General features: G+C 41.7%; 2 protein-coding genes across 2 annotated transcripts in view; one reads left to right on the plus strand and one right to left on the minus strand.

Annotated features, from left to right (window-relative positions):
- Skic3 (SKI3 subunit of superkiller complex) overlaps positions 1–13,156 on the plus strand; it is a 148,956-nt gene that overhangs the window by 6,261 nt on the left and 129,539 nt on the right. The window lies entirely within an intron of this gene.
- Gpr150 (G protein-coupled receptor 150) lies at positions 9,277–11,333 on the minus strand. The gene has a single exon (XM_070030947.1). It carries the CDS (start codon positions 11,155–11,157, stop codon positions 9,859–9,861), a length of 1,299 nt encoding a protein of 432 aa, XP_069887048.1. The 5' UTR covers positions 11,158–11,333; the 3' UTR covers positions 9,277–9,858.

Raw genomic sequence — 13,156 nt, forward strand, 5'->3', positions numbered from 1 at the left:
CTCTGCTTTCCCCTTTAGAGCAGTTCTCTTATGAGAACTATCCTGTGCTCTCTGCAGGCACAAATCTTTAGAACAAAGAGAAAGCCAAACTAAGCATATGAGAAGAAGTAAATAAAGGCTGGAGATTTTCAGAGGTGAAACAGTTCTTGTTATCTCCTGATTTTTATCTGCCAGGTGGAATGCTGTGTTCTGAGCAGAAAGTAAAATAACACACTGTTGTTAATTGGGGGTGAAGACTGTTCTGTGCTCAGAGAACACATGTAGTCTATATAGAGCTTAAAGAAGGCCTTTGATATTTGTATCTAGCCAGGTTTAGCAAATAACCATAGAGCTACATGGGCCCAGCAAAGGCACAGCTTTTGCATTGGTCTCAGGCTGCAGGTTGCTACTTCTTACCTTTGAACAGTGCCATATTGGGTCTCAGTAGAAAAGAGAGACTACAAAGTCCTTGCTTTTAGCTATGCCTGTCTCCAAGGGCTTTGTAGAAAAAGAAAAGACTTTTGGAACTTGGAATTGTTATGTAGAAGTGGGTAGAATAAGGTTGGCTGCAATTAAAGGCGATGATATTAATGAAATGGAAAACACTCCCTATTCCCTTGGGAAAGCCCAGCTGAGTTCATAAACATCAAATTCACTGGCTTTTTATTTTTTTAATTCTTTATTTTATTTTATTTTTTAATTTTCGTTGGGTGGTTGACAGTTTGAAATGGGGTTTCACTGTGTTGCTTAAGCTAGTCTTGAATGACTCATACTTCCAAGTAGCTGGGACAACAGACTTGTGACACTTTTTCCTGGCTTAATTAATCTCTTAAATTGGCCTCTTTCTCTGTGAAAACCCTGCTTGTCAAAACTGAGTGCCTTCCTTCCTTTTTACTTTCTTCTTGCTTTTTATTTTCTGAATTTTCCCTCAAAACATCCTGTACAGACAAAATTCTTCTTAGCTGTGTAAAAGCAGCAGGAGATAGACTCCCATTAGATCAATGTATAAGCCAGTATTGAACTTGCTCTGTTTTTTTACCAACTGAATCTACTTTAATGTTTGCACCTTCTTGTTTGCACCTCAAAGCTCCAAGCTATGGTAATACCTGCAATAACTGATTTCTCTGGTCTTCCCCTCCCTACATGACCAAATTTATAATCATTAGTCATTTTTGCAGTAGTGTTTAAGAGGATGATTCTAATAATGTAACCAGGAAGATGGGTTGTGAAGTTAGTATGTAACTTCTGGTGCCCCCCCCCCGTGTGTGTGTGTGTGTGTGTGTGTGTGTGTGTGTGTGTGCGCGCGCGTGCACATGTTTATGTATGTGGGTTGAAGGTGGGAACAATTACAGAAGAACAGCATGTTGTGAAATTGGCAGAGGTGCCTAAAAATTGTCCACTTAACCATTTTGCATATTTACATATGAAAAGGTATTTCTGTCAGGGCTGGGGAGTGCTTGCCTCACATGCATGAGGGTTCAATTCCTCAGCACCACATAAGCAGAAAAAAAAGCCAGAAGTTGTGCTGTGGCTCAAGTGGTAGGGCACTAGCCTTGAGCTGAAGAGCTGAGGGACAGTGCCCAAACCGAGTTCAGCCCCCACGATTGATGAAAGAAAGAAGGAAGGAAAGAAAGAAAGAAAAAAAGGAAGGAAGGAAGGAAGGAAGGAAGGAAGGAAGGAAGGAAGGAAGGAAGGAAGGAAGGAAGGAAGGAAAGGTATTTCTGTAAAGACAACCAGGTTGAGAAGACAGGAATTAGAAGGTGAGACATTTAGAAAAAAAACAGACTATGGGATATCTATAAGACAACTGGCTTAGTCCCTTAAAAAATACAAAATCATTTTTGAGAGAGCAAAAGAATGTCTTAGAACAAAAGAGTTTCAAGAGACATAATAACTAAATGCAATGGGTGAATTATAATAGATTTGAGTTTGCAAGAGAAATGTCTATTCCAAAGAGAACAGTTGAATGTGGATGGGCTGAGTATGTTGGGATATTAGGGAAAATTTATTGTAAGTTTTATGTGATAACACTTTGTAGTTATATAAGAATTCTTAGGAGATGCATGTTCTAAGATTCGGAGATGAAATGTACTCAGATGAGATTATTGTGTCTGCAACTGATTTTCAGTTTGCAACCACTACCAATATATATATAAAAGCAAATATGACAAAATGTTAACAAGTATTGAATTCCAGTGACGAATATGTGGGTGTTCTTTTGTATTATTCTTTCAGTGTTTCTGTATCTATTATAATAAAAAGATTAAAAAGGAGAAATGTCTTTTTAACTTACTTCACTATTAAACCACCACCACCACCCTCTCCCCAGGCCGACCCCCCACTATAATAATAATCATACCACTGCATCTGCTGCCTCATGGAGCATAGTCTAGAACATTCTTGTTTAGGGAAAAAATTCTTAGCAACCACATTTTAAAAGAATACAATAATGATACATATGCAGCAGTACTCAGTAAAATATAAAATATAAAAATATTTTAAGATTTCAAAACTCACTTTAAGGGTGGAATTGGGAGAGATGGGAGAAAAAGATGAATGGGGTGACATTAATCTGGATGCATTGTACTCATAAACTGACACATTGAAGTAAAATGCCTTTGTACAGGTACATACTAGTAATAATAATAATAATAATAATATCCTCATATTAAAACTCCATCTTGATAGCAGAGAAAGAGCCAGTTTAGTACTCAGAGATCAGGACCATAATGTTCATAGGTTGCATAATGATTCCTGAAAGTCTTATTGTACATTACTCAAATCTTTTTTCTTCCTATAAATTCAGGATGATGATTCAGGCCACGTTTTCACTCAGCTGTGCATTTCTTTGTTTACAAACTAGGTGAAATTAATGATAAACCACTTCTATTACTTTCAGAAAGAAATGTCAATAACAATGTATACTTCATGTAAGGTACAAGAGATTAAGGTTAATAAATTTGTTTATAACCTGAATCCACAATATACACAAATGCATATTTCCTTAATTAGAGATTTGGAGGCATGTAGTTGACTTTGGTCTCAATTGTTTTATCTTCTGGCAAACTTCCTGTCTCTAACTCTCCTTCCATGAGGCCCAGAAGTCCATATAAGCCTCCTAGATTATTAGAAAACAAAAACAAAAACAAAAGACAAAAATATGCACATAACCCAGCTCTAACCAAGCACCCAATTTGGTATCTTTGGTCCTAAGAGTTTTGCTAACGTTATTATTTCTGTTGACTTCATTAACCTGACAGAATCTGTTGTTGAAAGGCCCTTTGTTATTATGGGGACTGAGACTGAGAAATGAAAGAAAGAAAGTTGATGCATGACAAGAGACAAATTCCTGATGACATATTTTGTGCAGTGAGATCCAGTTCTATCTGAAACTATTTTATTTACTTTATTTACTTATTTTTTCACTCACTCATTCATTCATTCATTTTGTGCTAATAGTGAGGCTCAAATTCAGGACTTTGAACTCTCAGTTGGCTTTTTTTGTTCATGGCTAGACTTCTACCTCAACTTCCACCTTTTTTGCTGGCTGTTAGGAGATAAAAATCTGGAAGGCTGAGACAGGAGAATGAAGATTTCAAAGCCAGTGGGAACCCTGTCTCACAAAAACAGTAATATAGGAGCTGGGAAGGTGGCTCAGTGGTAGAGTGCTTGCCTTCCACGCATGAGGCTCTGGGTTCGATTCCTCAACACCACATAAGCAGAAAAAGCTGGAAGTAGCTCTGTGGCTGAAGAGGAGTGCACTAGCCTTGAGCTGAAGAGCTGAAGGACAGTACCGAGACCCAGAGTTCAGGCACCACGACTGAGACACACACACACACACACACACACACAAACCAGTAACATAACACAATCTGATTTTAATATATCAATTACAGTGTTCTTAGAACAAAAAGCACTGGTTCTTAAATAGTTAAAACAGTAGTGATGGCAATAATAGAACTTAAATAATAAGCTTTTTAAAATGGCAACTTCCTTATTGTACTTAACAACTCATAAAATTAAGATTACTTATTAATTAATATGACCCTTTTGGAAAACCAATAATTTCTATTATTATTATTATAATCTTCATGGAACTTTTCAGTCATTTATAGCTCAGTTATTTTTCTTTTTATACTTCATATTATAAATGTAATCTATAATCTGTTTCTTCAGCACCATAAGTATGACACTAAAAATGATTTTTATCACAGCATTAAGTTAACTGCTCCTGAATTATTTACCATCTAGGGAATAATAGTTCTCCTTTAAATTCCTGCAAAAGGAATCTTGATGATCCAGGAGGAATCAAGCCTCTTGAATACAATATCTGTTTTCTAATACCTGTTAGAATTATACCCAGAACTTCCATAGATATTTTACTAAAATATTAAGGAAACATCATGATGGGCCAGACATTGAAGTGATTCAGACTCCCCAACCCTTCTAAACTTGAGATACCATCATACCTATCTCAATTTTCTCTTTCCTAACGATGGAGTTCCCTTTTCTAAATAAGCCCTGGAATATTGTTCCTTACCAGTTCCCTCCAGCCCACCCACTTGCATCCACTGGGGTGAGAACATGCTCCCTCCCTCATTTACAGAGAGAAGGAAAGGAGGAAGGGAAAGAGGGAGGAAGAATGAGGAGGAATGTATTAATGGGGATGTGCTGCTCTCCTGGCACGCCTAACAGATGAAGAGCTGCTTTCCTTTATGCCCACCCAATCCTTCTGTGTACTTTCATTGACTTTAGCTGATTGAATGCTCATCCTATGCAAGACTTGGTGGTGAAACGGATAGAATTATGTTGTTGGGATTAGGCTAATGAAGGGGGGAGGAAGAAAGGAAGGAAGGAAAAGAAAGAAAGAAAAAAGGGAGAACAGAAAAAAGGGAGAAAGAACAGAAAGAAGGAAAGAGAGAAAGGAAAGAAGGAAAGAAAGAAAAGAAAGGTAGTCTTAAGGTAATATTTACTTTTGTTGTGTGATGAGAATACTATACTGTTTCTACCAAGTATCTAAATCTGAAAGGCAAATTCTCCTTCATTGAAACACAATTAAATCTCTTGTCTGTATAGAGGAATGCAGATTCCTGGGGTCAACACAAGATGGCCATTTCAAGGAATGTTTCAACTTTATTAACCTACAGGGTTTCCATCACTTAGATCCTCCTTAATTAATTAAAATTAGAGGAACTTCTTTACTTATAGGAAAGAAATATTTCAATATAAATTGTATATAACTAAATAGTTTATGAAACCTAGGGAACAATCAGTTTAATAGGATTTTAAAATAATTTCCTTAGTTGGTATTAAACATTTCCAACACAGCTGGAGAAGTTTTAAAAGTTGTAGCTAGTAAACAGCTACAATTAATAAAAAGCAATCACCTTAATACTTATGCATATACTTAAAGGTAAAGAGACTGGCTTTTTTCTCCTCTACTTCATATAATTCATATCCTCATTCCCTTGTTCTAGCTAAACATGATGGCCTCATTTTCCTTGCAATGATGCACACAGACATATGATATTGTTCTGCTGATAAGCCACGTAGTACTGTCTGCTGGGGGCTTCTGAGGAATATTTCTTCATACTTATAAGGAGATGAAAAAGAAAAAGTCTTTTTTATGGTCATGGTTATGTTTGAATGTAATTCCTGGAACTGCAGCAGTCATTTTGTCACCTTCAGGGTCAAGTCCATGGTTCAGGATGGTAAAATAGAAAGATAAAAAACAGTTACAGTGTTCCATAGAATATATCAGTGTTCTCCATAGAAACATAACCAATAATCTATATAACATAGATTGCATATATTGCACACATATATGCATGTATATTACACACATATAAATATATGTTATATATTACACATTATGTATATATAATATATTATGGGTATTGGCTCATCTGCTTATGGAGGGTGAGACATCCCACAATACATTATGTGAAAGCTGGGTAACCAAGAAAGCTTTGGTGTCATTCAGTGCAAGTGCAAAGGCCTGAGAATCAGGCATGGTTATGCAAGTGCTACCAAGTAAGTCCTAGGATCTACACACTCAGAAATAGGAACTCTACTACTGTTCAAGGGCAGGAGCAGGATGGATATCTCAATTCAAGATGGGATAATAATTCCCTGTTCTATTTGGCCTTGCCCTCACAAATTTGATGATATCTAACATCATTGGTTAGGGGCCCAAAGGTTAACCTGTTCTAGAAATATCCTGAAAGGCACACTTACAAATAAACATTTTACACCTATCTAGGCATCAGTTCACCAGTTGAGGTCAACAGGTAAATTAATCATTGCAGTCTTGTATTGTGAAATTGAGCTACTTAATTAACCAACTAAACAACTAACTAAACCTGGATCATCCTTACCATTAGACTTCTGATATATGGGATTTTTGTTTTTTAAAAAAAACTTAGGCCAATAGAATCCACTTTCTGCCAGGGTTCTCTCAACTGAAGACAGAAGAAAAAATCTACTTCAGCTGACTGGAATGTATTATTTTGCTTGAGAGCATTCTAAATGGTACAACATTACAAGTTATACTTTGAAGTTTCTCTGAGCTTCTGTCTTGATCTCTGCCTCTAGGCAGTTCTGCCTTTCCAATTTCTTGGTCCTTGCCATTCACACCACCTTTTCACAACTCAGATTTGATCATACTACAACTCTGATTAAGTTTTTTCAAAGGTTATTATTATTATTATTATTATTATTATTATTATTATTATTTGCTTTCTTAGTCTGGGTCACAGACCTTTGCTCACTAGATACAGGATGGATTGTGTTGGCATTATGTTCCATCATGTCAGGACACACAGATACTCTAATGCTAGACATTTCAGCTATTGTTATTCATTGCTTGGGCATTCTATGTTCTGTCTCCTCCGTGCTTTACAAAGGCTGTTCTCATTATCTGGCACCGTTCCCTACCTAATGGATTATTCCCAATTTAGCCTTCAAGACTGAGCCTGTTTTGTTGAGTTCACTGCCAAGTTTCCCAAGGTTGTCAGATGCTCCTTTACAGTGCTCTCAGCACCTCCTGAGTGGACCCCCTACTAATGTACCTGACACTTCAGTGTAGTTGCCACACTGTTTCCCATATCTCACTATATTGCCTGGAAGTGGGAAATGAGTTTTATTCATCTTACCACTTCTAGTGCATAGCATATCACCCAACACAAAGTAAGTAAGTAGCAAATGTATATTAATGAATATTAAAATAATGATAGATTTAGGCTTATGAACATACTTCTACTCTATTTGGGTGACCTACTCAGGTATTATATAAACATAACATCTTCTTCAAGGTAGGGAGCAAAAAAGAGAGGGAGGAAAACCTATAACTTAGTAACTTTCATTGTCAAAATTCTAAGGAGGTGGGCATGGTGGTACATGTCTGTAACCCACCAGTCCAGGCAAAAAGCTTAAACACTTTCTCTATCAATAAGCTGAGTGTGGTAGCATGCATCTGTTATTCTAGCTATGCATGAGGCCTAATTAGCCAGATTGATGTTTGAGACTTACTTCAGGAAAAATACAAGATTGAAAGATAACTAGAGCAAAAAGAGCTGGAGACATGGTTCAAGTAGTAGAGTATCTGCATAACAAGCACAAGGCCCTGAGTTCAAATCCCAGTACTACTTCTAAATGAACAAAGAAAAGTTTCTGGAAAGAAAGTGGTTTACAAGAGCTGATTTTGCAACCTGTGTTCAATAAGAGAGGCCCATTCCTAGGCAGCATGAAAGAGGGTTTGACTTAGTAAGAAGCCTGTGTAGAAGTGCAGTGCTTTCCGGTTAAATAATTTTTTACTAGACTAGTGAGACCCAGAGGCTGGTAAGAAATATATACACGGTCAATTTAAACAGATTGTCATGGACTGTCATGTAGCTAGAGTAAACACAGTGAAGGTTAAGAATCAAACATCCAGTCAAATCTGAGTTTAGAGAGAAGAACTTAGGTCCTCATGCTGGAAAATGGCAGCCTCCCCCATCTAGATCACCTGGAGGACATTGGGAAACAGCCTCCAGGTGTAAAAGACCTGTTGGCCAGAGCAGGCCTGTAGCATTATCTCTCCTACCCATGACAGCTTTCTTTTGGTGTCATTGTGAGATATATCTGATGGAAAGAGGGTGAGGAGATGTCAAATTCATGGAGAGCTGATCCAAAGATACATTCTTGCTGGGTGAAGACCTTACCCATGTCTTTTGTCATTGTTGGATTGAGCAGGTGGGATGAATACATCTCCTTCCACTGGCTGTATTTATCTCCCCTATCTCTTGGCAGCTGTCTGCTATATGGGTCAGCCTGTCTGGAAAAGATCATGCCAACCCCAGAAAAAGCTGAGTCCCTTCTGCCTGCTGTGGGCCAAACTGGTGACCATACAAGAAAAAAAAAATATATATATATATATACACTATATATATATAGTGTATATATGTGTGTATATATATATATATATATATATATATATATATATATACTAGAGGAATGTAAGTCACAATAAATGAAGATTTCTGTTTTACCTTTATCCCTCTTATACCTTACTTGATGAAATATGCAACAATTATGTATTGAGTGCCTACTATGTGTCAAGTGTTGTTGGATGTGTTAGAGAATGTATTTGTGGAAAAAATAGTCTTCAGAAAATGCTAGCTCTATAAATTAGCTTCAACCAATCATTTCCTCTTTCTAAATCTTTCCCTTGTATTTGTTTATGAACCATTCACATCTTTGTGGGTTCTTATGTGAAGGTCATGGCTAAGCACCTGGATATATTATTCATATATTATTTCCTCTAGAACCAAGGACAGTTAAGAGGAAGTCATGAATCAAATTTGTTTCTTTGTTTTCAGCAATCCACACTGATAGACATTGAATTGATTTTTTTAACAAGAGTTTCATGGACACAGGCAGTATTCAGTCATTTCAGCTTCCCTTTACCTGCACAACGCCTTAACACTCCCTCAGGGGCAATGAACACTGTCCATATGCACAAGCACAGCTCATCTCTTCTCTGGTTTGGTCAAGACCTTCACTGACAAGCTCCATTTGGACACTATACTACTCTATGTGGACACCAAAATTTAGAAGCTAGTCTGAACAAAGGAATTTTTTTTCCCAAAAAATTCAGTCAGCCATGTCTGAAAGGCACTAAGGGGAGTCTTTATGTTCCCTTCCCACAGTCTCAGCTTCTGCTGACATGGAAGCTAGACTGGAAATAAAAGCCACACTGATTTTCCTCGGAGAGAAAACACATCACCAAGCTTTTTTTTTTTTTAAAGTCTTGATTGTTCAGTGAGATTTTTTTTTTTATTTTACAAATCATGTGACACTGAAGTGGCACTCGGATTACATTTCTGACACTATTACTGGGTACAGCTCCTAGTCTGTCTCCCAGATAGAGCTATCTGAGGGGTTTTCCTCTTGGTAGGAACAGCAAGATTTCTGGTCCCCAAAGTACACAATCTGATTTAAGCACAATTCAAGAGAACTACCAGCAGATGATACAACAAAGCAAATAACAGATTTGTCAATTTAGCTAAAATAAGTGGTTTTACTCAGAACACAAGGGGAGTGTGAAACACAACTGCAAAAATAAAAAAATAACTATGTAAGTTTTTTTTTGGGGGGGGGGAACTTCCCCAGGGTATCCTTTCATCTCCAAATGAGTGCGAGAGGAACTGGAGGAAAGAAAATAAATGGGAAATCTAGGAACATGTAAACATTATTAGGAAGTACAGTTGGAGAAAGGGGCCACCGTTCCTGTCACCTAGAGACCTTGCTGCCTGTTGTGTAAATGGCTGGGCCCCGTCCACCTGTAGCTTTGGAGGCTGAGCCTCCTGGACAGATGACCTCCGGGAGCCTAGGAAGTATCTAGAAGGCGCTTTCGCAAGAGCAGGGCAGCGGTCTGGGAGGCGGCGGGGGTGGGCGCAAGCAGCCCTGGTTTCCCTGATCCCGCCGAGCGTGGTGGTAATGGGGATGGGGCCAGCGGTGGCGGTGGAGTGCCTGGTGGTCCCCGATCCCTCCGCTGTCCTCGGGGACTCCCTCCCGCGCGCCACACACAGAGGCCAGATGCCTTCGCAGTCGCCTGCAGAGCCGGCCGTCGCCCGCCTGGAAGTAGAGGTAGACGAAAGGATTGAGGGCGCTGTTGCACACCCCGACTACGCGCACAGCCACCTCCAGGCCCTCTCCCTCCCAGTCTCGAGTGGGGCCGTACGACCACGCGGCCATCAAGCGGGTGGCGAAGTAGGGCAGCTCGCAGCCCACGAACAGCAGAGCCAGCACCAGGCTCATTTTCAGGCTCTGCACCTTGGCGCGGGGCAGCGCGCTGGGCGCGGAGGCTGGGCGGGCCGGACTGGCCGAGCCGGGAGCTGCAGCTGGGCGTGCCAGGGGCCGGCGCTGCCACCAGGCACGCAACAGGTGGCTGCCAGCGACGCCCAGGACCGCGACGGGCGCCGCGAAGCCTACGAGCACTTCGTACAGCGCGTAGACCTGCAGGTGCCAACGCGGCAGAGGCGCGAAGATGCCACGGCAGCGACGTTCCCCCGGCCAGGCGCGGGCGGCGGGGGACGCGGCGAGCGGGGGTGGCGGCGGCGATGGCGAGTCGCCGCGCACCACGAAGGTCGGAGGCAGCGCCAGCAGCAGCGCCAGCAGCCAGCCCAAGGCGGCGAGGGCGCGCGTGGACATCGGCTGCCCCAGCGGCCGGCGCACGGCGCGCTGGCGCTCGAGGGCGATGAGCGCCACGAAGTGGGCGGAGGCCCCCCGGCCGGAGGCCCGCAGCAGCTGCGCCAGGCGGCAGGCCAGGTCGCCTGCAGTCGGGCTCGGCTCGCCCAACAGTTCCCAGGCCAGTTGCGAGAGCGCCGTGCCACCGCACGCGTACAGATCGGCCACGGCCAGATGCACCAGCAGGAAGTCCATCTTGCGCCGCTTCGGCCCTGCCCAGGACCCGCGGCCGCCACATAGGCGGCACAGCACCGTGATGTTGCCGGCCACTGCCGCCACCAGGATGATCCCCAGGAACACCAGATGGATCCGGTGCCCGGCCGGTAGTAGCTGCGGTCCCGGGGTCAGGACTCCCTGTCCCGAAGTCAAGTTGAGACCCCAGCTCAGCAAAATGGGTACGGAGAGGTTGGGCGCAGGCGGCACCGTGGAGGGGTTGAAGGGATCGTCCATCCTTAGCCGACAGCTAGCGGAGGCACCGAAGAGGGCGGGAAGGGTACGAACAGCCAAAATGGAGATGAGATGGCGCTGAGTTCCCAAAGTTAGTTGAAAACAATAACAACAACAGCAAAACAAACACTGAGAGGGAGATGGATTCCAGTGGATTTCCCGTTCGTTGTTTTTGTAGGTTGTCCTTGTCGTTTGTCACTCAAATGTGGGTTGTACATTCGAGGAACACACATGATTCTTGTTCTCCACCTTCCCCGCGTCTAGACCCCCAATCGAGCAGATTCTCTTCCAATCATTGCTACAACCCCCGACGCTGTCCTCTGGGCACCTCATCCAATGGCTGTTTACTGGTAGAGCATAAATAGATGTTTGCTTTGCTTGGCCATTGTAAAGGCTAAAGTTACCCAGGACCATCATGCCAGCATCTGAGAATTCTCCCATCCCAAAGAATTTTGCGATTGCCAGCAAGAAAGCAAAAGAAAGACAGAAAAGGAAAAGGAAGGCACAGGAAAAAAGAAAAGGAAAGGAGCTAGTTTTGCTTTAAAACAGGACACGAACGTTCTGAAATACCATAGCTATGCACTTAGCAGGGACATAGGAAACTCAAAGGTTGTTCTCCAGTGTCTCTTGCACAACCTTGTTGGTGATGGAAACTCAGGCCTCACACATATTTGGCAATCACTGTACCACAAAGCTACATCCTAACCCCCAACAGTGTTTTGAGCTGGGGGCACGGGGAGAGGAGTCATTAGATGCATCTTTGATGAGGATATGTGCTGCAGTGAAAGAGAGCTAAGGGGCAAGACTGTTGCCAGACAATTAGGAGTGACAGTGGTTGGCAGATAGTTTCAAACCCTCCTTGTTACTAGAAACATCCGATGACAGCTGTTCTCGCCTCTCAGTCACATTCGTTTCATTAGTCTGAAGAGGGCATTAATAGGTTTTATGCAAATGTTCACAGAGGCACTTCCTATCCCCTAGTATTTAAATCCAGCGAGGGATGTGTCACCAGGCTCCTCTTTCCCGGTTCTGTTTTCCAGCAGATGGGAGGTTGCTAGGAGAGACTACGCCTCCAGTAAGCCTAGAGAAAAAGTGACTAAGAAAACGATAAGGCAGCCAATTTTTTTTTTTTTAAAGAAATCCAAGTCACAGGAAATGCTTTACATTTAATGCTGCCTCTTTTAGCGGAGCGCCTTCACAAACAAATTTTAGTTTCCCTGCTGTAAGCATCATTTTATCATTTGTGCATCCTCCGCATTCATCATGGTAAAAGTAGAGTTTCCTGTACTACCTGGTCTGGGGACCAGGGAGGTATGGCTATCTCCTGGGGTCCCCATTCCCAGGCTGAAGAAACACTTGTCTTTGAAGGAGGGTTAGATGGGCTATTGGTGACAGTTCTATGAGTTGTTGTGAGAATCTCACTTTCTAAGGTCTTGTTCATCAAGATAACTTTAATGTCTCATATTGGGACCAGATACATGGCTGATATTGGTGAATATGTGTTGTTGGTGAATCAGAATAGAATGCATTTCAGATAAAGCAAATTCTTACCTTGACTATAAATCCATCACATTAGGAAAATGCTATGTGTGTGTGTGTGTGTGACACGTGTGTGTACTGGTGCTTGAACTCAGGTCCTTGAGCTATTGCTTAGCTGGTGCCCTACCGCTTGAGCCACACCTTCACTTCTAGAAAATGCTTTTTAATATTCATGCAGGAAACACCGTGGAGTTGCTATGGATGGGAATGTCTTGGATGGGTATTTAAGAGTTACAGTCAACACCCTGCAAAATATAAAATTCTAGTTGGATTTCACAATCTTTTCTTAAAGAGTTTCTCTACAGGCCCTTTCTGTGTAATGTGCACCATTCCAGCTTATGATCCACTCTGGGCAAAACCATCGTTCTTTGATTCTCCTATAAAATGTTAGTTCAGTGTCTCTCAAGATAATTCTATAGTTTATTTCAGAGTTGTTGGAATGCTCTTGTGTACCAAAAAGCAA

Source organism: Dipodomys merriami, unplaced genomic scaffold, assembly GCF_024711535.1.
Source record: "Dipodomys merriami isolate MVZ:Mamm:240054 unplaced genomic scaffold, mDipMer1.0.p SCAF_20, whole genome shotgun sequence".
In the NCBI taxonomy this organism is placed as follows: Eukaryota; Metazoa; Chordata; class Mammalia; order Rodentia; family Heteromyidae; genus Dipodomys; species Dipodomys merriami.